Source organism: Balaenoptera musculus, chromosome 6 (genome assembly GCF_009873245.2).
Source record: "Balaenoptera musculus isolate JJ_BM4_2016_0621 chromosome 6, mBalMus1.pri.v3, whole genome shotgun sequence".
Lineage (NCBI taxonomy): Eukaryota > Metazoa > Chordata > Mammalia > Artiodactyla > Balaenopteridae > Balaenoptera > Balaenoptera musculus.
This window is the reverse complement of record NC_045790.1, coordinates 80,213,121-80,240,742: the sequence shown is the minus strand read 5'-3', so window position 1 is coordinate 80,240,742 and position 27,622 is coordinate 80,213,121. Positions and strand designations below refer to the sequence as shown.

At 40.3% G+C, this 27,622-nt stretch overlaps 1 protein-coding gene and 1 pseudogene across 7 annotated transcripts in view; one reads left to right on the top strand and one right to left on the bottom strand.

Annotated features, from left to right (window-relative positions):
* Nucleotides 1-17,980, bottom strand: part of MELK (maternal embryonic leucine zipper kinase) — a 90,744-nt gene extending 72,764 nt beyond the window's left edge. The window contains exons 1-6 of one of the 7 annotated variants that reach the window (XM_036855650.1): nucleotides 17,835-17,980; nucleotides 10,404-10,499; nucleotides 9,043-9,128; nucleotides 5,890-6,006; nucleotides 2,341-2,484; nucleotides 1,355-1,423 (exon numbers count right to left, since the gene is read on the bottom strand). In XM_036855650.1, the coding sequence (XP_036711545.1) occupies nucleotides 1,355-1,423; nucleotides 2,341-2,484; nucleotides 5,890-6,006; nucleotides 9,043-9,128; nucleotides 10,404-10,461 (474 nt within the window). In that variant the 5' untranslated portion in view covers nucleotides 10,462-10,499; nucleotides 17,835-17,980. Of the gene's footprint in view, nucleotides 1-1,354; nucleotides 1,424-2,340; nucleotides 2,485-5,889; nucleotides 6,007-9,042; nucleotides 9,129-10,403; nucleotides 10,500-17,656 lie in introns of all 7 variants that reach the window. The other 6 variants (XM_036855652.1, XM_036855651.1, XM_036855656.1 and 3 more) reach the window with 6 other exon arrangements.
* A 2,171-nt stretch (nucleotides 17,981-20,151) lies between these two features.
* Nucleotides 20,152-20,916, top strand: LOC118896498 (annotated as a pseudogene).
* Nucleotides 20,917-27,622: the final 6,706 nt, after the last annotated feature.

Here is a 27,622-nt window from a genome sequence, read left to right as displayed (position 1 = left end):
TTTCTTTTCCCCTAGAGGGAAGAGAGCAAATGCTACACAGAATAGTGCCTTGGGAGTCTGCTTTCTAGACTCGGTTATAACACAAATCACGACCTGAGCTTCCAGACTGCTCAAATGAGGAATCTGCTCAGCCTCCTCTGGTCTCCCACAGAAATATGGAGACATAATGAAAATGATACCATTGCCCAACAGTTATACAGAGTTCTACAAATGGCAGATGACTTGTGAAATTGTGAGATTTCATTTACAACTGCTACAGCACACCCAGAAGTAAGCTCCTCAGCTTAGGAAAGCTGAGGCCACCCTCTCCCAGCCAATCCCTGCTTTTTGAGATGGTGTCTGTGTGGGTTGAATCTGTGGCAGCCATAAATAAAGGCTAAGGGAGTCTGTCACACACACTCTCCACTGCCTCCTTGATGAACATGACTTAAACCAGCTTATCTGCTCAAAGTATGCTTTATCTTTATTGCCTGCTGATCAAAAAAAATGCCTTCTAGCACTTGGTTCCCAGACACAAGACTCGACTGACAATCTCTGAAGAGCCAAGGGAAGGAGAGGAAAATCAGAAAGAATCAGACATTCAGCCAAAGGGGCAAAATCTGCTTCCCTTTGCACGCAGCTAATTCTGATTGGGGCAGGAAATAATCATGGGACTCCAAAGGGCTGAGACAGATCTGAAATTTCAACACCCTTAATGAGGGTAGACAGCTCACTGTAGGGACTGTGAGTACCATCATTAGAGAACTCGGGAGGAAGCTTCCTACAGCAGCCACACAGGAGGAAGTTCAAAGTCACCTCAAAGAGAAGGTATGCTGGAGAACACCAGTACCTAACTATGGAGTGCAAATTAAAGAAATATATCACGGTATAAATTTTAAAGTGCATATGGACTTTTTCCTTCTTCTTTTAGAAGGAAAGGGGATTGTCTCTCAAAATGTAACTAACTGTTAGTTATATAACCATTTGGACAATAAAGAACAGATTTGCACTAAATTCCCAAAATTCATATCTAAATGAAAAAAGGCATCATCTAGTGGCAACACACTCTAACTGAAAGAACATGGTCAATTCTGCATTCACACTGTGATGGCCTCCTGTCACCTAGGTGCTGTAAATTCTCTCACAGCATACCCATGGGGTCTTCAGCAGGACCAACCCTAGACCTAGAGCAGTGGATTTCAACCTTGGCTATATATTAAAATCATCTAGAGAACTTATAAAAACCATGAAGTTTAACATTCTTCTCAATGGATGCAACCAGGTTCAATAAAGACTAAGTGGAAGTCAGTGTAAGATAACATACTAAGAGGTACACTGACAAAGGAAATAAATGCATTTTTATCTCTGCACTTACCTTGGGTTTTGCACAGAGACCAAAGTCGATCAGCTTTAATTTATGATCTTCATCAAACAACAAATTTTCCTGAAAAAACAAAGATATTTTCATAACTATATACTGTCTTCCTTATATCACATCCCACCTCTAGCTATTTCTAAAATCACTTTAAGGTTGTTTATATTAAAGAGTGTGGGAACAAGAATGAAAATCATTAAAAAAGAATGAAATGACAAGAAGAACATAAGGGAAGAGAAGATGAATGTTGATAACTATCCTGCTTCCCCTCAAGACACATTAGCATAAACCATTTTCTCTGTGGTGCTCTGAGGTTCAACTACAAGCAAACAGAATGTGTGCCAAAAGCAAGTTTGAACAAAAAGAGTGAACTCAAATCAAAGGGTTGGATATAAACAGAGGGAAAAGGATAGAAACTGCCATATCTTGTTAGACCAATTCTAGGTCCCTAACCCTAGTACCAAATAACATTAAAATCCATGTTCACCATCATGCATATCAGTCAGAGCCTACAGACTTAAGAGTATCAACTTTTTATTCTGTCCTTGAAAAGTTGAGTCTGTCCATTCCACTGAACTGTTCCTTTCTGAAGCGTAATGGAATTAAAATTAAAGGAAGATGGTGTCAGGAAGAGAGTATTGAGAGGAAATTACTCAATGACAATATTCTCAAAGAAAATACTAAAACTCTTCTTTCCTAGAAATAAAACCCTGAGGTTCATATTCTGCAGCTGACTACAAAGATATTTATAATGTCACACATAATTGACAGAGAAAAAGAATGCCAATAATAAGTCCAACCTGAAGAGCCTACCAGGAGTCAAAAGTCAAGGAGGAAAAAGAAGTGATACATTAGGAATAGAACAAAAACAACAACAAAAAGCAAAACCCAGACAAATTCTAAACAGAAAGAACATTTGGAAACCTAGTAATGACAGGTAAATGATGTTGAACTCTCAGGTGACCATCTGTGAAGCAGTCACTTACTGGTTTGAGGTCCCTGTGAGCAAAGCCTTGGCTGTGCACGTAAGCAACTGCAGACACTATCTGACGGAAGACAACTCGGGTCTCCTCCTCCGACAGGCGATCCTGGGAAATTATGTAGTCAAACAGCTCTCCTCCAGGGCAATACTTCAAGAGCAATAGTCACATAAATATTGTTACTACTTACAGAAATCGCTTCAGAGGAATTTAAAATAAAAAATTATACCTAACTCAGAGATATTATTAATTCAATTTACAAGCAAGGGAACAAACTAAGTAAGGCACATTCAAAAATAGGCTCTCAGTATTCCAAGAAAGAGAACAACAGCTCTTGGTCTCGAGCAGTTCTATTACCAGTAAGTAGAAGTAGAACCAACTACCGCTGTGATTTTAAGTTCATTCAGGGTTTTTATATTTTTATAGCAAAGTATTAAAACCCATTCTAATCTTAATGCACTCACATTTAGTGTAGTTACTTGAAACAAAAACCCAGCAGCAATTATTGCTTCTCCATCCTGAAGATCAGTGATTTTCAGTCTGTATCAGAATGAACCTAATTATACACAAGTTCCTCAGAGGCTACGAGAGAATGGGTACCAGAGCACAAAGCTCTATCTAGGCTTTCCATCCCTTCTTCACCAGAGCAGCTCCACTATTCTGTAAATGGGGGTTTCCATTTAAGATTTCATTTCATTTTAGCAATATCAATTAAAATTACGGATGGAGATAGCCTATGACCTCATAGGTTCACATTTAGGAACTGTTCCTATAGATACACTCTCACATCAAAAAACAATGCACTTTTAAGATCATTCACTGCAGCAGCATTGCTTGTAACAGCAAAAGACTGGAAACAACCCAAAGGTACTCACACTACATAAAATGGCATTCCATGCAGCCATAAAAAGAAGGAAAAAAAAAAAAAAAAAAGAAACTCTTTATAAGCTGATATGAAACAATCTCCAATATTAAGTGAAAAAAGCAAGGTGTAAAAGAGAATATACTGATATAATGACTTGCAAAAAGCATTATGCTGAATAAAAGAAGCCAAATACATGAGTACACAATGTATGATTCTATTTTTATCAAGCTCTAGAATAGGTAAAACTAATCTCTGGTGATAAAAATCAGGTCAGTGGTTGTTGAGAAGGGCACTGGGAGGGTGGGGTAACAGGGATTAACTTCAAGGGTCAGGAGAAAACTTTCTAGTGTAGTGGAAATGTTTTATACCCTGAGTGGGGTGGGAAATACATGGGTGTGTACCTTTTTCAAAAACTATGTACCTAATGTGTTCATTTTCTTGTATATAAATTATACCTAAATAGTCAATTTTTTAAATGCTATCCAATAAGATTTACATAAAGAAAACAGCCTACTTTGTATTTTCAAATAAAGAAATACAAAATAGAGTAAAACAAAAACACCGAAAATCTCTATGTATGGTCTCCAAGCTAAAATGTTAAATAGGGGGGAAAAAAAGGTACAGAATAATATTATAGTATGTGACCATTTGTGTGACAGAAACCAGTAAGCTACACATACACGTAAATATATGTGAAAACACACACACACATATATATATATATATAAAAAATATACATAGGTATTTCTAAGTACATGGAAAATACATAGGAAACCAAAAAAGTAAGTGATTGACATAAGGGAAAGGAAACAGGATGACTGGGATAGAGGGGAGAGAGAATTTTACTTTTCAATATATACTCTCTCGTATCTTTTTTTTTTTTTAATATGAATTTTTTTAATTTATTTTCTTTCTTTTTTTTTTTTTTTTTTTGGCTGTGTCTTAGTTGCGGCACGCAGGATCTTTCTCGAGGCATGTGGGATCTTTCATTGCAGCGCAGGCCTCTCTCTAGTTGTGGCGTGCGGGTTTTCTCTCTCTAGTTGTGGAGCACAGGCTCCAGAGCACAGGGGCTCTGTAGTTTGCGGCACGCAGGCTCTCTAATTGAGGCACGTGGGCTAAGTAGTTGTGGCATGCAGGCTTAGTTGCCTTACGGCATGTGGGATCTTAGTTCCCCGACCAGGGATTGAACCCACATCCCCTGCATTGGAAGGTGGACTCTCCACCACTGGACCACCAGGGAAGTCCCCTCTCTTGTATCCTTTAAATTTTGTCCCAGGTTCATGGATTTTGGGTTTTTTTAAGTATTTAATTTGGACAAAAGGATTAACTTTTAAAAAGGCTTTAAATTCACCACTGTAAACCATGTGGGTGGATCTACAGTGTAATAAAGAGAAAATGGTCCTATGTCCGAAACTTTCAGCGTTATGAATTTTAAAATGTGCTTTTAAAACAGAGCTAATCTATCAAAATGATGTGCAGTTACAAATTATTTGGCTGAGACTAAGGAAAATGAAATGAGATGAATGATACATGTTCTAAAGACTTTACATTTCAAGCCAAAAGGGGCAGGTTAAAACTTGAAAAGAGTTTGGTTCAAATAACACATACATTAAAGTCTACCTATAGGCTGTGGGTTGAACTGTGTCCCTCCAAAAAGATATGTTCAAGCCCTAACACCCAGTACCAGTGAATGTGACCTTATATGTCAATAAGGTCTTTATAGATGTAATCAAGTCAAAATGAGGTCATACTGGATTAGGGTGGAACCTAATCCAATTGTTTGTGTCCTTGTATGAAGAGATAAATTTGGACACAGACACAGACACACAGGTAAGACAACACCATTTGAAGACAGAGGCAGAGATGGTGCATCTATAAGCCAAGGAATGCCAAGGATTGCCAGCAACCATCTGAAACTAGGAAAGAGGCATAGAACAGAGGATTCAGAAGGAAGCAACCATGTACACACCTTGACTTCAGACTTCTAACCTCCAGAACTATGAGACAGTAAGTTCTTGTTTTAAACCACATTTGTGGCAGCCCTAGGCTAATACATCATATAAAACTGAAATGAATCCTTCCCTCTAGAAACAAATTCTAACATATTCTGTCCACTAAAGTACACCATCCCATTAGGAGGGTATCAGAAAGGATACATTCACAATGTATCTCCAATTTATTATATATGCCTACTTGATCTAAATTGTTACAGAACTCAAACAGGTAAGCCACTTAACATTTAATCTTTCAGGTGAAATGTACTTTTCCCATAACTATTGATAAAATGAGTGAGAATGGTCTGAATGTTTGTGTCCCTCCAAAAATTCATGTGTTGAAATCCTAACCCCCAAAGATGGTGGCATTAGAAAGTGGGGCTTTCGGGAGGTGATTAGGACATGAGGGCAGAGCCCTCATGAATGAAATTAGTGCTCTTCTAAAAGAGGCTCGAGAGATCCCAAGCCCTTTCTATCATATAAGGACACAGAAATAAGGTACCAGTTATGAACCAAGAGGAGGACCCTCACCCTACCATGATGGTGCCTTGATCTTGGAATTCCCAGCCTCCAGAATTGTGAGAAATGAATTTCTGTTGTTCAGAAGCTTCCCAGTCTGTGATATCTTGTTATAGCAGCCCAAACAGACTAAGACAATGACCAAATAACTTTAGGTCTCTGGAACATACTACTGACCTCGAGAACCATGAATATTTTGTTGGCTGTCTCTATCACATGGTAGAGTTGACATATATGCTGATGTCTCAGGTTCTTCAAGGCATCAATTTCTGTTTTGACCCGGGGCAAATCACTCTGTGACAAAACATTTCATTAAATGAGCAATAAACCTATTTGGGAAGTGTTCCAAGCATCAATATCACCAACTTTAAAACTAAGTAGCAAAAGCAATCAACAGCCTCAAAACAATTTGTTCAACAATATAGAAATATAAAACAAAACTTATTTGTGTGTACATTTTAAAAAGGCCTTGAGGGTTTTATGAAAGACAAGTTCAATGTGGGACAATAGTACAACATCAAGAAAAATTAAAATAATCTCTGACTCCCTTTAGAAGGTTAGCATTCCAAACAAGGAAAATGACAGAAACACTACTCAGTGTACATGCCTTGGCTACCACTTGGGTCTGAGCAATGTCCATTAAGAAGCATGCTGAGCTAAAAATTGGTGAATGTAGATAAAAGGTATTCACTGTCTCAATCTTCCAACTTTTCAAAGAGCTTGAAATTTTTCAAAATAAGAAGTTGGTTGGGGAGGAGGGTAAACCAAGTTGAAAAACTTTCAAAGTCCATATTAAAGATAGAAATCCAGATATCCATGAAGTAAACAAGTAAAATTTTATTATAAAAAGGGACTTGATCTAATGATCTATGGTTTAATATCCAATTATCTAGGGCCATGCAACCAGATATTAGTTCTTAACCAAGAATCAATTGTAACTTTGACTATTTTGATATGATAATCTTTTTTTCTTCTTTTTTGGGGAATGTGGGAATCTGATGACTAAAACCCTGAAAGTAATCAAAATATTTTTAAAGTCCTAGGAAGTAACTAAAATAAGCATAGTAACAATAAAAAATACAAAAACAAGTTTAGAAATAATGAATTAATATCATCATATTGATGCTTTAGAATAAGTTTTGAGTACTGATGTGGTAATGCATTTTGTAATAACAGTTCACATTTTGTCTGCTATTTAAGTGTTTGCTGTGTCCAAGTAAATAAGTCATACTAAAGTTATAACTGAAGTTGAAATTGCTTTAGGGAATTAATCAGTTTTGTAACCAATGTTTAAATGCTCAAGAAAAATGTTTTTTAATACCTTTTTATTAGTTTAATAAATATAGTATTGAGCACTGAAAACAAAAATATTGAAGGAAAGCCTGAATTGTCAGTTGATAGGTTATTAAAAATAATTGCTGATATAGATCACTGTGTGATTTTAGCATATATTTCAGAAGGAGTTCAAAGAATTGAGTGACGTTATTATAACAAAACATATTCTCTTTGACTAATTTATGTATGTTAATCAGCATTTCCATCCTTAAAAATAAAGTAACAATTGATATTAAACTCTGCCTTGTCCTAACAACAAGAGAGACCCCAAAAAAATCCAACGTGTCTAATATAAAGATGCAGTTTCAGTAAACTGATTTTTATGTTTGATAATTATCAACACATAGAATGTCTGTGCTGTTTTACTCAGCTGTATACTAATAATAATTATAATGCTAACTCAATCGCAAAGAATAAAAAACTTTTTTTAACACTCAGAGATTTTTGGTCAGAGGACAAAAAAAAAGATTTAAAAAAAATTTTTTTAATTTATCTCCCAAAAAAAGAAACAATCACAGATGCATACTAAGAGACTAGTGAATTCTCAGCAGAAAGAGACCAGAACAAAGCATAGAAACCAAACCATACAAGGGATGGTAGAAAGAATTAGAAAAAAAAAGACCACTCAGGATGACTTTAAACACTGGGAAGGGTATATAATGCCCAAAAGACCATCAAAAGAGACAGATCTTCCCTTAATAGAAAAACAGAAAACTTTATGCACATTATAGCCAAGATCACAAATTAAATGGGCTGCTTTATAAGGTAATGAGCAACTCAATCCTAGAAGCATTCATGTAGAGGAAAAAAAGGCTGATTAAGAAAAGGATTTCAGGGCTTCCCTGGTGGCGCAGTGGTTGAGAATCTGCCTGCCAATGCAGGGGACACGGGTTTGAGCCCTGGTCTGGGAAGATCCCACATGCCGCAGAGCTACTAGACCCGTGCGCCACGACTACTGAGCCTGCGCGTCTGGAGCCTGTGCTCCTCAACAAGAGAGGCCGCGATAGTGAGAGGCCCGCGCACCGCGATGAAGAGTGGCCCCCGCTTGCCGCAACTAGAGAAAGCCCTCGCACAGAAACGAAGACCCAACACAGCCAAAAATAAATAAATAAATTAATTAAAAAAAAAAGAAGTGGATTTATTCAGAGAAACGCACTCCACAGACAGAGTGTGGGCCATCTCAGAAGGTGAGAGGCCCCCTGTTAAGTTGTAAAAAAAAAAAAAAAAAAAAGAAAAGGATTTCATAATTTCTAATAAAAGTTAGAATAAATTTTGAATAAAATTTATTCTTTGAATAAAATTCTGGGACATAAGATCGATCTATACTATAAAGTAGATCAACATTTAGTAAGGGTATCATGAGAAGATAAAGAAGGGAGATATCAAAACCCAGAAACACCTACAAGACTATGAAACAACTACAGGAAAATGGACCCTGTCGACTTCAAATATGTGCCATTGCCCTGTATTAAAATTAAGAACAAAGTAACCCCTTCCCCAGATTACTTTTTTTTTAATTAATTAATTAATTTATTATTTTTTTTGGCTGCATTGGGTCTTCATTGCTACGCACAGGCTTTCTCTAGCTGCAGCGAGCGGGGGCTACTCTTTGTTGGAGTGTGCAGGCTTCTCATTGCAGTGGCTTCTCTAGTTGAGGAGCACGGGCTCTAGGCACGTGGGCTTCAGTAGTTGTGGCTCGGGGGCTCTAGAGCGCAGACTCAGTAGTTGTGGCGCTCAGGCTTAGCTGCTCCGGCGGCATGTGGGATCTTCCCAGACCAGGGATTGAACCCGTGTCCCCTGCACTGGCAGGAAGATTCTTAACCACTGTGCCACCAGGGAAGTCCCCAGATTACTATTTAAAACCATAGATTTATACATAACTGGCTATGGAAATGTTATTCTAATAAAAGAGCAGTAACTAGAACATTAGAGCAAATTCAAGTTTTAATTCACAAAACTGATCTATAAATATTTTTTAAGTAATGTTAAACTTACCCCTAGTGCATTTTTATCCATGATTTTTATAGCTACCATTTCTCCAGTGAGGATATGGAAGGCAAGTTTGACCTTTGCAAAGCCACCTAAGTATGGGAAAATGTATTATGAAGAGAGAATCAAACTAACTTAAATATCATCATCAGAGCAAACTGAGAACTCAGGCACAAATACCTTTCCACATACTTTTATAAGGCTCTATTGATCTATATTTTCCTGAAGTTTGTGGCCCTTTCTTCTTGTTGCTTCCAAAGTGTTGGCCATGATCCTAACCTCTCCTCATTCAATGACTAACTAAAGACTCTTCTTTGCCATGATAGGATATCTTTAATTTTGCAATGAAGAAGTAGGAAAAAAGAATTCATTCTTTAGAAATGTGTTTTATAATTAACACTGCAATTAAACCTGCTTTATAATTAACATTGCCAGAACACAATATAAAGTTGGAGAGACAAAAGACAAGTAATATGAAATTTCCATTCAGTGTTAAAACTGTAAAAATAAGCAATTATGTTTCAAAACTGGCTCAAAAGCTGGATAAATGTCTACATTTAGGTATCTAAAAGAAACCGCCAATTTAGTACTTCTAAAAAGAAGCTCCTGGTAGTCCCTCCCATGGTCTTCCTCATCTCAGTAAATGGCAACTCCATCGTCCCAGGTGCTCAGGCCAAAAATCCAGAAGCCATTTTTAGCCCTTCCCTTTTGTCTCACGCCACATATCCAACCCTCCAACAAATCACACTGGCTCTGTCTTCAAATATATACTAATGTTTACCTTAGGGGAAAGGAGGCAGGCACTGACTGGAAATTTCTATGTCCTGATCTGAGCAGGGAACATATGGGTGTATGTGTACAAAAACGCCACCAAAATTAGTACACTTTGCTTATTTTACTATGTTATGCCTCAATAAACTATACTTATATGTACATATGTGTATGTCTGTATACGGAATCCCACCCCTTTCTATACACAGAATCTCACTACCTTCAATTCTATCACCATCCAAGTCACCATCATCTCCAGTATCACTCACCTAAATTATTGCAATAACCTCCTAACATCTATGTTTTTCCGTCCTTGCCCTCTCCCAGCCAGTCTTTTCACAACCAAGCAGCCAGAGTGAACCTTAAAAACAAAAGGTCAGACCACTACTTGGCTCAAAACTCTCTAATGACTTTTATTCTAAATAAAATGAACCACAAGGCCCCTCCTACAACTCTCCTCTCTCTTGCTCCACTTCTTCTTACTAAAATAGGTTGAATTTTAAAACTACGTAAGTTAGGCTAAAAAGCTCTTGGCTGCCCAAATACACTATACTCTCAAATAGATGACCTATCCTCTCCAAGAAGAAAATAATTACCTGTCCCAACAGTTTCATATAATTCATAGTATTTGAGAAGTTCATCATAATCTTTCATAGTCCTCCTGGAAGTTTACTCAAAATTATAAAAAGAACCTATAAGACAAAAACAAAAACAGTACATGATCAAAAAAGGAACTATTAAGAGACTATCTCCTTCATTCTTATTGAGATCCCTAAAAAATAAAAATAGAGCTACCGTATTAAAAAAAAAAGAGAGAGACTATCTCCTTCATTCTTGTAACTACAAATAGAAATAAGTCTTAGGCATATAAATGACACTGGAAAAACTGATTAGCCATATAAAAAGAAAATGGATTCCTATCTCACGCCATACATAAAAATCAATTCCAGATCAAATAAAGACTTAAATATGAAAGGTAAACCTTTAAAAGTTTTAATGTAATATTGTCATCATTTCAGGATAGAAGAGGATCTTTTAAATAGATACAGAAAGTGCTAATCATAAAAAATAATAACAGAGAATTCTCTGGCAGTTCAGTGGTTAGGACTCCATGCCCTCACTGCCGAGGGCCCGAGTTCAATCCCTGGTCGGGGAACTAAACTCCCACAAGCCGTGTGGCAAGGCCAAAAAAAATATATATGTATATAGATAGATAGATAGATAGATAAACTTTAAAAAGCTAGCATTATTTAAATAAATAAATAAATATTAAATAACATTGAAATTAAGAACCTCTGCATATCCAATGACATCATTTAAGAAAAAAACAACATAAATATGAGAAAATATTTGCAACACTTATAACAGTGGACTTCTATCCAGAATGCATATACTCCATCACAACAATATAGAAAAAGACAACCCCACAGAATAAGCAAATGAAATAAAAAGGCATTTCACAAAGAAACACAAATAACCAATAAAAACATGAAAAAAGGCTCAATTTCATTAGTCATCAGGGATATGCAAATTAAGACTCCAATGATATACAATTTTAAGATATATGTAATGAGATACATATTTTATTATTATGCTTCACAACTTATGTGTGTTACATATACTCTTATTTATTTATTTATTTATTTATTTATTTATTTATTTATTTATGGCCGTGTTGGGTCTTTGTTGCTGTGCACAGGCTTTCTCTAGTTGTGGCGAGCAGGGGCTACTCTTTGTTGCGGTGCGCAGGCTTCTCATTGCAGTGGCTTCTCTTGTTGCGCAGCATGGGCTCTAGGCACGTGGGTGGGCTTCAGTAGTTGTGGCACACGGCTCAGCTGCATGTGGGATCTTCCCGGACCAGGGATCGAACCTGTGTCCCCTGCATTGCTAGGCAGATTCTTAACCACTGCATCACCAGGGAAGTCCCTATACTCTTAAGTATATATCAAATAATTTATAAAAATAACACATACACACTACTATATATAAAAAAGATAAACAACAAGGACCTACTATATAGCACAGGGAACTCTACTCAGTATTCTGTAATAACCAGTATGGAAAAAGAATCTGAAAAAGAATGATTATATGTGTATGTATAACTGAATCACTTTGCTATGCACCTGAAACTAACACAACATTGTAAATCAACTATACTCCAATATAAAATAAAAATTAAATAAGTAAATGAATAAATAAATAATAAAAAATTAGTTGTAAAAGTCTTAGGAGGTCTTATTTGATTTTTGCCTTCCTGAGTTTTAAAATTAACTACAATTACAAAACACCATGGGGTGAGTACACACGAAGTCATATTCATACCAGCTTTGTCTTATTTGGGGAGGATAAGCTCCTAGTTGACTTTAACTAGAGATTAGCAGTGTATCTGGCAGAACTGCTAATGCAATCAGACTATTAACTCTGAACTTTCTTGTATTCATTCATTTATCCATACAGATGTGTTTACTGAGCACCAATGATGTGCCAGACCTGCACTTGGCACCAAGGATATAACAGAGAAGAAATGTGGTTCTTGCCCTCATAGATCTTGCATTCCAGTGGAGAAGACAAAAAGCAAATTAACAGACAATGAATTAAATAATTATAATTTGTAATAAAGGGCTTCCCCGGTGGCTCAGTGGTTAAGAATCCACCTGCCAATGCAGGGGACACGGGTTCGATCCCTAGTCCGGGGAGATCCCACATGCTGTGGAGCAACTGAGCCCATGCGCCACAACTACTGAGCCTGCACTCTAAAGCCTGCGAGCCACAACTACTGAAGCCCACACGCCTAGAGCCCGTGTTCCGCAACAAGAGAAGCCAACACAATGAGAGGCCTGTGCACCACAACAAAGAGTAGCCTCCGCTCGACGCAACTACAGAAAGCCCGCACGCAGCAATGAAAACCCAACACAGCCATAAATAAATAAATAAATAAATAAATAAATAAATAAATAAATAAATAAATAAATAAATAAATAAAATTTGTAATAAATACTGGGGAAAATAAGCAACAGTGGTTAGAATGGGTCACTGAGAAGGTAACGTTTAAGTCAAGATCTAACTCAAAGAATGAGAAGCAAGAAAAAGAAAATCAGCCCTTCTCATCAAAACTTCAACAATGTTTCCAATAGGAACTGTGCAGGACCATGTAAACAATGTTTCTATATGAAGCAGTTAAAATGATAATGTTCCTTTATTTGACAGACTGCTGCTTTCTCACCAACGACATCCTCAGCACTACCTCATTCCTCCCACTTCCTGCTTCCTCAGATACCCAAATGCTGAAATGCTCCTGCTCTTTGACAGTATCCATTCCAAAACTGGTCCTTGGGACTTCCCTGGTGGTCCAGTGGGTAAGACTCCGTGCTCCCAATGCAGGGGGCCCAGGTTCGATCCCTGGTTGGGGAACTAGATCCCACATGCACGCTGCAACTAAGAGTTCGCATGCTGCAACTAAGAGCCTGCATGCCACAACTAAGAAGTCCACATGCCGCAACTAAAAAAACAAACAAACAAACAAAAAACTGGTCCTTGCTTCCCCAGCACAAGCCCAAATCCTATAAGCCCCTTTCAACTCACTCTTACTGAGATGCCCAAGATCCTAGGGTGTATGGTTTCTCTTGCTGCAGCAAGCTAAGTGTACCTAATTGTTTTTTAATTACAGACGTGTCCCTAATGGTCTGTGGTTGATAGGCCTTAACAGGAATTGTTAACCCAAAAAGAATGAGAGGAAGAGCATTCCAGAAAGAGGGAATTTAGGTGCAAAGATCCCAGAGGAAGAAAAGGCTGACATGTACTGAATTGAAACTGCTTTCAGAGGTACCAGGAAAAGGAAAAGGAAATGCAGATTTGGAGCGGGACAATTGGTTAGGCATATGGGAAAAAAGAACATTGGATTTCTACCTCACACCACACACAAAATCAATTACAGTAAAGACTGTAAAGTGAAAGGCAGACAATTAAGACAGATAAGGCCTTACCCATACCAGACCTATAGCTCTGAGTGGCAAGAGGAAGAGCATGGAGATAACAATTAGAAAAGCAAGAATTCGAATAGTTTTATGGAAGCCAACAAGGAAGGAAAAAAGCAACACTACTAAAAAGAAAGTTTCTAGGAAGTAGATTTCTAAATAAATTTGGAAGTGCTCCTATATAGGTTAAGTCCTAGGACCTGAGTTTAGGTACTGCAAAGTGGAGCTTTCTTATAGGTAGTCATGGGGTGCAAGCTCTCTGAACCTATATAGATACAGTTTCTCTAAGGAGCTCTTCTTCCTAGAGGCTAGTGTGACAGGACAGGACTTGAGATTTCAACCTTGGAAAAAGATGCTTCCACACCCTTTAGAAAGCCACGCAGGAATCAGAGGGGGTCCAGGGAAGTGGAGGTCACTGAGTCAGCACAGCACACCAAGGGCTCTAGAGTTCACAAAGGGCTTTGAGTCCAAGATCCAGCTAGTGATAAACTCCTTTGCCTGGTCTGACTCCTGTGCACAAATCTCCTTCTGTGCCCTAGCACTGGACTAGGGATGGCACCACAGAGTTCAAGATCCCAGGACCCCACTCTCTGTAACACTTAGAAAGATTAGGTAAGTATATGCATAGCCAACTGGGACTTGGGCAAAGTTCTACCTGGAAAGGGCAAAACTCATACATCTTAATTAATGCCTCTCAGTAGTGGAAACCTGGTGCTAGTGCTCATTTCTAGAGCCAGACAGTCTCCCTTCACCAACAGGCAGAGCTTTAGCAAGTCTGCTGAAGGCTCTGGGACTGGTTAAGTGGCCAACACCATGTTTACTACTTTCAAGTTCTCTGTCCTTCATCCTGGCTCATCCAGAGCTGAGTGGCCAGCATGTTATTAAACCTTAATAACGGTATGACTTTGGAAGACCTAGAGTATGAGTTCAACCTCAGGACTGTGGTGAGTTTATAAAGGAAAAGAGCAATAGGGAAGGTCCTTACTACAATGAAGATGGGTAATCTTCTTAAACTGAGGTGGAGAAAAAAATGAAGGAAATTATCAAAAGCCCAAGAGACACAGAGGATTTTTTTTTTTAAGATCCCTTTAAATTTCCTTTCAAAATGCCTAAAGCACTCTGATTCCAGGAATCATTTTACTTGGAGATAAAAGGTATGTTATTTAGCAAGTAAAAAGCCTTCAAAAATTTGGGCAGTGAAATGAACACTAGAGCATAAGTTCTGGAAGGAAAAGTATCAAAACCCAAGAAAAAAATCAGCTTAAAAAAAAAAAAAGGTTTTAGTAGCAATATCAAAGCTGAAATAGCAAGAAAGATAAAGATCATGGGCAAAAGACATTCTGATCCAATAAACAATATTAGTCATTTCCTAGGAAGAGGTGGCATTGGACCAACTTAATAAGCAGGTGGAACTTTTAATCTAGCTGAATCTGCATCAACAGCGTAGGCAAACAAAGGAAGCAAAGACAGGTCCTGATACTAGCAGAAAGCTGGTGATATAAAATGAAATATTTCTGCTTCCACTGGAGTGGCAAAAGTTGTTCCAGGCAAGGAGACAGCACAGAGGACATATTTATTCTCCCTGGGCACCTGAGACACAGGATTAGAAATATGCTTACTAATTCAGAAACCTTTTACAGGGCATTTGTTATTGGAGCAAATTGGGAATGAAGTGGAGCCACACCCCCAAAAGACAGGAATCGCAGGACTAAGAATTTTCAAAACAGGCAAAAATAGCAGCAAAGGTATAGAGGTCAACACAAGGCTAAGAAATCTTTGGGATCCTGATGATGGAGAAGAGAATGAGCAGGACTTTGGAAATGGGGGAATGTTAGGCTATAAATCTGTTTAGAAAGTGTTCTGCTATAAAAGTAGGCTATCAGGTTCCTTAGAGAGCAAAGCCCCAACTAATGCAGTACTGGGGTATTCAGAACCCAGGGGTTAAAGAGGAAACACAAGCAGACATTTCAAAGTTTAAAAACCATGAGATGGAGGGAGTTCACTGGTGGCCTAATGGTTAGGATTCCCGGCTTTCACTACCGTGGCCTGAGTTGAATCTCTGGTCAGGGAACTGAGATCCTGCAAGCTGCGCAGCTCAGCCAAAAAACAAACAAACAAAGAAACAAACAAAATAACATGAGCTGGAAATGGACAAAGGGAAAGAAGTAGGCCTTAGGAAGTATAAGTAAGACTCCTAATTGCCACCACTGCACATGCCTAAATTCCATACAAAGGACTGGGCTATTTCAAATTGCCACACTCAGAAAGAGAAAGCAACTGGTATGATGTTGGAATTCATTTTCCCAGATAGGGATATAAGAGTGTCATAACCAACTTCTTGACAGATTTTTCCCAAATGAGTTTTGAACTTCCAGGTTATGGTCTCCAGTCAACTAGCAGAGATCAACTCACACCAGCGTAAGACTAAATCACACACCTCCTCTTTTTCTTCCTTCCATTTTCTTATCTACCCCCTTCCCTCAAATCACACCATGTCTTTAGGTGAGTAATACCAATGTGGCCCTAAATTGTATCTACTGAATCCAGGGAACATCATTTTTGCTACTGTATGAGAAAACTGGTGTTTACATTGCAAAACTGCTATAATGATAGCAGATTTTACTTGGCTTTTAAATTTTGTGGAAGTGGAGCTGGTTCTAAGTATTCTGAAGTGCTCTCCCTGTTTATCCTCTAGAGTTTGGAAATACAAAACACATGAAAGACTTTTGACTGGAGTAACCCACTTGCTGCTAAAGGAGGTATATGATCAGTCAATGTGGAAGACAGCCTCCCAGCTGTGGATAATGAAGAAGGAAACTAGACCCCAGACACCTGAATGTCCTTCTGAATGTGACTAAGTAGAAGAACTGGAGCTATATACAATTGGGGTCTTGAACTTTTCTGAGGAAAGAAGGAATTGCCTAGATAGTGGGAGAAAGTTTATCAGTAAATTTTATAAGATAGCAACAAACTGGGGGCATTTTCCTACGAACATAGTCGTATCTGGGCTATGCTATTACCTGCTGTGTAATACATTTACATTATCTAGTAAGCTTGGTGTGACACTGATGCTGAGGATATTTCAAATGAGAAGTAAAATACAGAATGGCATATAATGTGGCCTTGTAATACATTTAATTAACATACTGTCCTGCTCCCTTGCAGAGGCTTCTGGGAGCACCAGTAAAGAGGCATTCACTCCCAAAGGTAGTAAGGGACTGATCTGGCCATCTGGTTGGTCCATAGTAGATATACTGAAAGGACAGATCCACTGGTGAGACACGCCCATAAAGGTGCAGTAAGGATGTTTCTGATTTATCCCACACAACAGAGATAGAACCCAAAATATGAACAAAAAAGTTAGGAACACTGGGCTCTAAGCAAAACTCCAGGCACTACCTTCCCCCTTTCCACTACCAAGGAGAAATACCAATTGTGAAGCTCAAGGACAATTATTCATCCTAGGAGCTAGAGGCCTGATCACTCTCCTGGGACGCCCTCCTTTGGAAGTCTCCCTTTTTCCCACTGGTCTCTCGGTGGGTCACTCCTTTTAGTGCTATAGCATTCGGTGCATATTCCCCTTTTAGTGTTAAGCCTCTTAAGCCACTACTTTGGGAAGGTGAAGGAAAAGGAAGGATTTGGACTCTGAAAAGGGGGTGATAAGACATAACACATTTCCTTTTTTACTGAACTGCCTAGTAAATTGAGTTGTACGAACAGAAACAACTCGAAACCCTTCTTTGAACTTCTTTCCCGGAGACCGTCAGTGTCATGGAAACATGGAATGGGAATTCACATCTATCACAGCCTCCTAGGTGGCAAGCGCTTTACCTCACCGATAACCCGGAGGCGGATACGACCCCTATCCCACTTACAGAGGAGAGAACCAGGGGTCGGAAAGGCTGTCTCATCCAAGGAACCGTGCTCATAAGGTGGGACTCCGGTGAAGCTCCCCAGTCTCCTGTGAGCCAGAAGCACTCTGGGCCCGAGCCGCCGTCCCCCGCGCCTCGCACGGCCGGGACCCCGGCCTTCACTCACGCGGGACACACTGACCTGAGAGCGCAGGGCCGGGAGGGACTGGGCCAGGCAGAAAGACAGACGCGCCGGCCTGCCGTCCGAAGGGAAGCGGCGAGCGCAGAGAGATCCTAGGAACTTTTTGGATGGTCACGCTCTGGCCGTTTCCGCCCGCCAAGCAAATCAAACCTCGCGCGCCGGAAGGGGCGGGGACGCAGCGGCGTCTGGGCGGTCGCAGCGAGGCGGGGGCGCGGTCGCCCTAGGACAGGGAGCGGGGAGGGCTGGCCAGGGAGTGGGATGGCCAAGAGACCTCTGGAGCTTGCTGAGAGGTAACTTAAGGCCTTGGTCTTCGACCTGGAGTGCCCCTTCCCGGAGAGCACATGAAGATTTTCGTGGTGCCGTGAACATACAAAGTTTTTACATAATTCAACTTGTTCTCTTTCCTAAAATTGATTTGCAGAGAAGTCGCTAGTAGTCACAGTTCTCATTTTCGTCCTCCCCTTGCCCAGTGGCCCTTCTCCCATCCAACAAAAGACAAGTATACCTCTCCCCTCTAAAAATCTTACTAAAATATGTTGCCACGAGGAATAAAACCCCCAGGGGACAAATTATCCATTAGATAGCTCAAGGTACCAGAAACACCTACCTAGCATCACAGGAGAAGTCCTTCTAATACGTTTTACTGTTTGGTCATTATTTATGTGACTTTCATGGGTTGTATGAATTACAATTGTAATGATAATCCAGAAGGAAAAAAAAATTATAGCAAGAGGAAAGAAAAAAATATTAAGTATAAATTTATATATGTATTTTTTAAATACACTCTTTTTTTAAAGAACGGTTTAGATTCACAGCAAATCTGAGGGGTACAGAGATTCCTCCTAAACTCTCTGTCCCAACCACATGCATAGCCTCCCTCATTATCAATATCCCCCACCAGAGTGGTACATCTGTTACAATTGATGAACCTACATTATCACCCAAAGACCACAATTTACATGAGGGTTCCCTCTTGGTGTTGTACATTTTATGGGTTTAGACAAATGTATAATGACATGTCTCCACCATTATAGTATCATACAGAGTAGTTTCACTGCCCTAAATTTTTCTGCTCTGCCTACCTGTGAAGTGGAATAGTGTTGTATATGTATTTTTATTGCAATGAAGTGTGCTATTGCACTGGATAAAAGATTTTCAAGCAAAAAAAAAAAAAATTACACTAAGATAACATTCTGTGGAACCGAAATATGAGTTAGGAGAAAAAAGAGGGAAAACAAGCAAGTTAAAAAGTAAATTGTTGGGCTTCCCTGGTAGCGCAGTGGTTGAGAATCTGCCTGCCAATGCAGAGGACACGGGTTTGAGCCCTGGTCTGGGAAGATCCCACATGCCACGGAGCAACTAGGCCCGTGAGCCACAACTACTGAGCCTGCGCGTCTGGAGCCTGTGCTCTGCAACAAGAGAGGCTGCGACAGTGAGAGGCCCACGCACCGCGATGAAGAGTGGCCCCTGCTTGCCGCAACTAGAGAAAGCCCTCGCACAAAAACGAAGACCCAACACAGCCAAAAATAAAAATATAAAAATAAATAAATTAATTTAAAAAAAAAAAGAATGAGGAAGAAGGTGGTCTTTTAAAAAAAAAAAGTAAATTGTTTATTTTGTTCGTGTAATTTTCATCGGATAATAGTGGGTATCAAATCATTCCGGTATTTCCAATCCATTGGATATCTTTTCAGGACTTACAGCTTTACTTTCAGAGGTTTACAATAACCAATTGTTTTTTAAAATATTTACAATTAATCCAAAAATTAAAACCTTTGTGACTATTTAAAATTATAACGAGAGAATGCATGGTGGGAAGCCATTCAGTGTTTATAACCTGGCCTCCAGCATTATGAGAATACAGCTGAAACGGAAAGGGCTGGGTTTTGAAGATGACACAGCTCTAAAAAGCTTGGAGGCAGTGCGAAGGAAGTTTTGTGCAACTCTTGGCAGGAATAAGGGTTAGCAAGGCCTCCGCGGTTCACTGCTGCTAAGAAGGCGCAGCAGTCCTGGTCGCCCCGCCATGAGGTAGAACAGCAGTCCCCAACCTTTTTGGCACCGGAGACCGGTTTCGTGGAAGACAATTTAAACATGGGGCGGGAGGGGGGGTAACGCAAGTGATGGTTCAGGCGGTAATGCGAGTGATGCGGAGCGGCAGATGAAGCTTCGCTCTCGCTAGCTGGCCACTCACCTCCTGCTGTGTGGCCGGGTACCGGTCTGCGCCCTGGGGGTTGGGGACCCCTGAGCTAGAATAGACGTCTCTATGGTCAAGTAAACATAGAGCCGTTCCTCTCTTCCCAACCTGGTGGGGCTGCGCATGAGCAGTAGCCGCAGTATGGGAAAGATGGAGGAAGAGCGAAGAAGGAAGATCCCTTTGGTTCCAGAAAACCTCCTGAAAAAGAGGAAGGCTTATCAGGCCCTCAAAGCCACCCAGGCAAAGCAGGCGCTTTTGCACAAGAAGGAACAGAGGAATGGAAAAGGGCTCAAGTTTAAGCAACTAGAATGGTTCCTACATGATTCCTGGCAGCAGCTATGTGACAGGGTGCGCCTCAGAAGACTAGAAGTGAAACATCATGGCTTGAAAGTGCCAGATAAGTATTCTTTGGCCTTTGTTGTATGCATCCAAAGGATTAATGGGGTGAGTTCACTGGTGCAGAGGACCATTGCAAGACTTCCCCTGAATAAGATTTTCAGTGGTGTCTTTGTGAAAGTAACCCCTAAAACCATAAAAACGCTTTGGATAGTGGAACCTTATATGACCTGGGGATTTCCCAATCTGAAGTCTGTTTGGGAATTCATCTTGAAATGTGGACAAGCCAAGGTCAAGAACAAAACCATCGGACAGACGACACAGTGATTGAGGAGCACCTGGGGAAGTTTGGTTTCATTTGCTTTGGGAGACCTCATTCATGAAATTGCCTTCCTGAGGAAGAATTTTCAGTCGATCTCAGGGATTTTGCGCCCTTTCCAACTCTCAGTGGCCCATCAGGCTACCAAGAATAGAGTGCGTTTCCTCAAGGAGGTGGGCTCACCTGGCTATCGAGGAGAAAGCATCAGTCAGGTCATCCGGCAGCTGAACTAAACCCAGAATATCTGAAAGCACGGTGCATTTGGAAGCATGTGTTTTTGTTTTATGGAATTGTTACCCAGTATCTTCAAAAAAGATTATTTTCTACTATATCTTCAGAAACTGGAGGGGAAGTGTCAGGGAAAAGATGGTGCTAGTCATGGCAGGCACTTTTCATCCCACCCCAGGTCCAAGGAAACATTCCTGTGTATTTTCGGTGTTGGTCACCATCCACCTCTGAAACCAGCAAAAGACTCATGCCATGGAGGAGGCATGCTTTGTCACATCTTCTATCCTGGGGTTTAATGTTGGTGAATGAATACCCAAGCATGAATACAAGACAGTAGTTGACCAACCCCAGGGACATATTTGAACCTAGGGGTTCCTAAGGCCTTGTTTTGGAAAGAATTTTAAGTACAATTAGAGAGAAGAGCACAAAAGCAGTGCTCGGTTGTCTCTGCTGTGAGTCCATGTTCTAACTTCAGTGACAGCGTTGTGAGCTCTCAGACTTACACAGAGCTCTGAGTGTATCTGATGGCTTCCTTATCCTTGCCTGCAGCTGGCTTAATGCTTTTCTTTAGCTCAGGATTTTAACCTGTTCTTGGATCCATGAGAAGGAAAGGACGCTTTCCCCAGGAAAACATGCAGAAACTCCAATTCTCTCTTAGAAGTTTAGAGTATTTGTAGACCCTACTCAGGGACCTATGCACCTTATGTGAAGAAGTCCTGCACTATCACGATTGGTCACCCAGGCTCTGACCTTCCTAGTCTCTCCTGGTTCCGTGTCCTATGGAAGACCAAAGCTTACCAAGGTAATTTTTTCCCTTCAAGCCAAATGAGTGTTTCCTTTTAAGAACACGGTGGTAGATTACTGAGTCCCTGTGCCATCTATGACTCAGGGAAATGCCCACCATTTAGTTCTGCTGGGCTTCAGGATGGAATTTTCTGGTTTCTCTGATGATCAGTCCTCTTCTTAAACCGAAATCAGGAAAGAGTGAACCATTTTCTTGGTTTGGCATGGATGAAATTAGCACTATTTGGTCTTTTAGGCTGCAGGCGAGCAGCTTAATTGGACCCTTTCCTTATATATTCTAGACTCCAGAAGTATTGCCGTCTACCCTGCAAGTAATAATGTGGACCAACACTCCTGGAGATGTTAGACCTAAAAAGAGGGTCTGACCCTGCTTGTGTTTGTCATCGGTGACCACCCCTAAATGGGCCTTCCCTCTGCTCCTGTCACTCACTTAGTTGCCTCAACTTGCCATCTAAGCAGTTGGTGAGGGTGTGCCAGGCCCAGCTTAAGAGCTGAAAACATGCTTAACTATTATTGTGTCCCCTGGTCCTTTAAGATCAGCTCTGCTGCAGTTTTGGTTCATGGGACGCTCAAACATGTTACTGAGCCCAAGCTCATACTGCTCACCGCCCAACAGGCCAATAAATGGAGAGACGAGTTGTTGGGACAAGGAATAGCCACTTTATTCAGAAAGCCAGTAAACTGAGAAGATGGCGGGCTCATGCCCCAAAGAATCATCTTACCTGAGTTAGAATTCAGGCTTCTTTTATACTGAAAGGGGAGGGCGTAAAGTCAAACACTTCCTGGTTCCCGTCAGCCTCCGGAGGGGATGTGTTATTCGTTCACAGGTGAGCCTGGTCAGCTAAACAAAGGTATTTTAGCTTAATGCTCATTACCTGGGAGGCAGGGCTCCCAGAGATTGGCCGTTATGTCTAATTTAAGCTTATAGGCAACATCCCTTTACTGATTAACTTGTAATAGAATACAAAAAGTTCTTCCCTATTATGAACATAGCTGTGAGATTGAATTGGAGGTATTAACAGTGCCTTAAAATGTGCCAGATTATGAGGTAATTAAATTGGTTGGCTCAAGAGTTAACCTGCCAGGATTAGATGTTACAGATGTTACTCTGATACTGTGAAACATTGTAAAATCAGATGACTTTAAAATGATGTATCAAAAAGTCATGGGAAAAGAGCAGCTGTGATTGTGGAAGCCCAGGGCTTATATCCTGGATCTGTCTTATACTAAATATGGGAATGTTTCCAGTCTTGCCTGTAAAATGGGGCTAATATAGTCAAGCCTGTCTGCCTCACATGGTTAAGAGTACTAAGGAAAATAACAGTTTTTAACTTAGAATTCTATATAAATAAAGGAGGTTATAAAAATTATTACTAAAAGTATGGTGAGAAAATTTAGATACCTACTTAAAGTTTTTCAAAATTATGTTGAGTGTACATATTCAAAAGAGCTTGAGTATTACTGAATTAAGGAGAGTAATTAGGCTGCAAGACAAGACAGTCCAGTGCAAGGAGGCAGGGCTCTGAGCTGTGGAACCTGACCTGATAGTCACCTGATAGAAGTGATAGAAGTGCCTGCCCCTCTGTGAACCTGTTTCCTCAAATGGACAGTAAGGAGATTGGATATGATTCTGCTGCTCCTTGTTTCTTGAGTCACTAACTGGGTGGGTCAGGCCATTTGGAATGTAACATCTCTACCAATAATAACACCATTAGCAGCAATAATAAAACCCTCTACAATTTTTTGAACGATTAATGTGGACTTACATGCATCATCTCTATAACCAAGTGTCTGCCCCTCTCACACAGGGTAATTCATGCTATTCATTCTTTTATCAGTCACCAGTGTCTACCCTATGCCTCACCCTGTTCAGGGCAATGCCAGAAAAGGGAAGAAAAGAGATGTGTCTTCTGCCCAAGGAATCTCAAAGACAGAATAGCCAGATCCATAGACAACCAACTTTAATAAAGGACCAGACAAGCACCAAATACAAGTGCACTCAGCCATGCTGGTTAGAGCTGAAAATGGGGAGCAATTATTTCTGACCAGGGGATTGAAGTATTTTGTACTGGAGTTAGGCCTTGAAAAACAAAGAAAAAGAAAAATTTGACGAGGGAAGAGCATTCCCCAGACAGTGGGAGCTCTATGTGCAGAAGCACAGAGGCAAGAAAACACAAGTCTCCTGGGAGAAAGGTATGTTGGGTGGAGCACAGGAGACAAGGGGTGTGGCAGGAAAGGAAGAGCCAGTAATCAGGGAACCCTTTGTGAAGGGCCTTGTGTGCCAGGCTAGAGCTGGGAGGGGTGCTGACCAGGAAAGGGAGATGAGCAGTTGTGCATTTCAGAGGAAGCGCACGCAGCCACTCTGCCAGCATAAGAGTATCCGAGCCTGGCAAGGCAGGGCGAGAGCTGTGCTTCTCTGGTGGTGGAATGAATGCCTGAATGTCAGCACCACTTGCGGCTGAGTCATCAGTGGGGATGGGAAGCAAAGGCTTCAGTCCGTTCATAGCAATGCTGTTTCTCTTCTGAGGCTAGTCAGGTTAGCACACCTCAGGCTACAAACCATGCCTTGATTCTTTTTTTTTTTTTATAAATTTATTTATTTGTGGCTGTGTTGGGTCTTTGTTGCTGCGCGTGGGCTTTCTCTAGTTGAGGCGAGCGGGGGCTACTCTTCGTTGCGGTGCACAGGCTTCTCATTGCAGTGGCTTCTCTTGTTGTGGAGCACGGGCTGTAGGCGCACGGGCTTCAGTAGTTGTGGCACAAGGGCTCAGTAGTTGTGGCTCGTGGGCTCTAGAGCGCAGGCTCAGTAGTTGTGGCACACGGGCTTAGTTGCTCCGCGGCATGTGGGATCTTCCCGGGCCAGGGCTCGAACCCATGTCTCCTGCATTGGCAGGTGGATTCTCAACCGCTGTGCCACCAGGGAAGCACCCATGCCTTGATTCTTATATCCAATCCAAGAGAAAATGGGAAGCCACACAAAATTAAGTTTTGGGCCATAGTCCTACTAGAAAAGGAGATAGCTCCAAAAAACCTATTAAAAATACTTCAGGAATTTGAATTTGAAAACTATTTTGGGAATTTGTTAAATTTCCTAATTTTGATAATTAAATTATGGTTGTATAAGAGAATGTTCTTGTTCATAGGAAAACATGACAGTGGGGGGGAGGAGGAGGAGGAGGGTGATGATGATAGGACAAAATGTAGAATTAGTGAATCTGGGTAAAGAGTATGTGGGAATTCCTTGTTCTGTTCTATCCTTGCAACTTGCCAATAACTTTGAAATTATTTCAAAATTAAAAGTAACCCAGAAATGTCAGGAATATGTTTCTTTTTTTCTTTTAAAAGGGAAACATTTTTTTTCCTTGTGACGAGAACTATTAGGATTTACTCTCTTAGCAACCTTTTTTTTTTTTTTAATTTTTATTTATTTATTTATTTATGGCTGTGTTGGGTCTTCGTTTCTGTGCTAGGACTTTCTCTAGTTGCGGCAAGTGGGGCCACTCTTCATCGAGGTGCGCGGGCCTCTCACTATCGCGGCCTCTCCTGTTGCAGAGCACAGGCTCCAGACGCAAAGGCTCAGCAATTGTGGCTCACGGGCCTAGTTGCTCCGCGGCATGTGGGATCTTCCCAGACCAGGGCTCGAACCCGTGTCCCCTGCATTGGCAGGCAGATTCTCAACTACTGCGCCACCAGGGAAGCCCAGGAATATGTTTCTTAATTCTGTTTATCCCTTAGCACCTACCACAGGATCTTAACATTACTGTAAATAACAATGATTTATCTCGAGTTCCATTCTCTGCTAGGCACTACTAGGGGTTGTATACACATTATTTATAATCCTGCAGAGTAGGTATTCTTATTTCCATTTTACAAATGAGGAAACTGAATTTCAAGAAGTTTAAGTATCTGATAAGAATAACAGCCAGGAATCCAAAGCCCAGGATTTTTCTGCTGTAATTCTCAGTTAATTTTTGTTGAATGAAATATGAGAAGTTTGAATAATTTAAGGTACCATACAAATATAAGAGACTTTATGAATTACTGAGAATTATGATGAACACTCTGATCTAAAGAATACCCTCATCAATAGGAAAAGGCTAAATATCAGTGGACTACTATGCAACCAATTTTTCAAAAGAATTAGGTAAGTGTACTGCCATTAGGGTTGCCAAATAAAATGGCAACATACTGGGACATATCTACAGTAAGAAAATTATCCATTATCCAAAATTCAAATTCAACTGAACATCTTGTATTTTTATTTGCTATATCTGGCAACCCTAAATGCCATGAAACAATGTCTGTTTTTTAAGTGAACAAAATAAGCTACTGATATAAACAAAAACACAGCCCCATTTTTGTTTAGAAAAATGTGTAAGTATAGGAAAATGTCTGGGAGGATATACTTTATAGTGTTAACATTCTCTCTAGAAAATGGAATTAGGATAAGGTATGGAAAGAAGATTCAGTGTTTACTTTCTATACTACTCTATTTTGTGTATTTTTAGTTGAAATATTTATTGAGATACTTATAGATTCGTATGCAGTAGTAAGAAATAATGCAGAGAGTTCTGTTGTATGCTTTGCTCAGTTTCTCTCTAAATTGGAAAAAAAAACCAAAACTTTTTTCTGTACTACTACTCACATTGAACACTTCTGACACCAGTTGGGTGTCTACAATTCAATTCAATTCTGACACTATCTACCTGAAATTAGCATTAGACCCCAATCGTTAAGAGCTTAGTCCCACAAAACTGCTCCCACTTCAGATGCCAATCTGGAATCCAGGCTTCCTGTACTTCTGACCAAGCGGCTATAAATCAGGGGTTCTCATGACCCCCTTCTTGAGTTCGATAGTCTGCTAGAGCAGCTCACAAAATTCAGAAAAATTAGTTTATTCACTACATTACTGATTTATTATTAAAGGATACAACTCAGGAACAGCCAAATGGAAGAGATGCATAGGGCAAGATGTATGGGAAGGGGCGCAGAGCTTCCATGCCCTCTCCAGGACCGTCACCCTCCCAGCACCTTGACGTATTTAGCACCCTCTCTGAAAGCTTCAGTTAGAGTTTTTTATAGAGGCTTCACTATGTAGGCATGATTGACTAAAACTTCCAACCCTCGGGATCTCCCTGGTGGTTTAGTGGTTAAGACTCCATGCTCCCAATGCAGGGGGCCCGGGTTCGATCCCTGGTCAGGGAACTAGATCCTGCACACCACAACTAAAAGATCCCACACACTGCAACTAAAGATCCCGCATGACGCAACTAAGACCCGGCACAGCCAAATAAATAATAAAATAAACAAATAAATATTTTTAAAAATTCCAACCCTCTAATTACATGGTTGACTTTCCAAGCAAAAACTAGTCCCCCATCCTTAGGAGCTTTCCAGGATCCTCCAGCCACTGGTCATCTCATTAACAACAAAAACACACTTACCACTTCAGAGATTACAAGGGTTTTAGAGCTGTGCGCCAGGAAAGGGGGAGTGGGGAGGGCAGACACCAAATATGTATTTCTTATTATGTCACACACCCCCAGTGGTAACATTTTGCAAAACAAATTCATCCAAGCTGTTGCATGCATCAATGGTGCATTCCTTTTTATTGCCGAGGAGCATTTCATGGTTGGATGTACCACAGCTTATTTAACCATTCACCTGTCAAAAGCCATCTGGGATGATCACGGTTTGAAGCTATTACAAACAAAGCTGCTATGAACATTTGTGTGCGGGTTATTACATGCATTTTTAAACTAATTTTTAGATCTAAAAATAATAGATTATATAAAAGTGTTATAACATCAATCTGACAATAAATAAATAAATTGCAAAGTAAACAACAAACTGGGAAAGATTTATAATGTATACATAGACAAAATAAACTGGTAGCTGAGATTGCCTCTG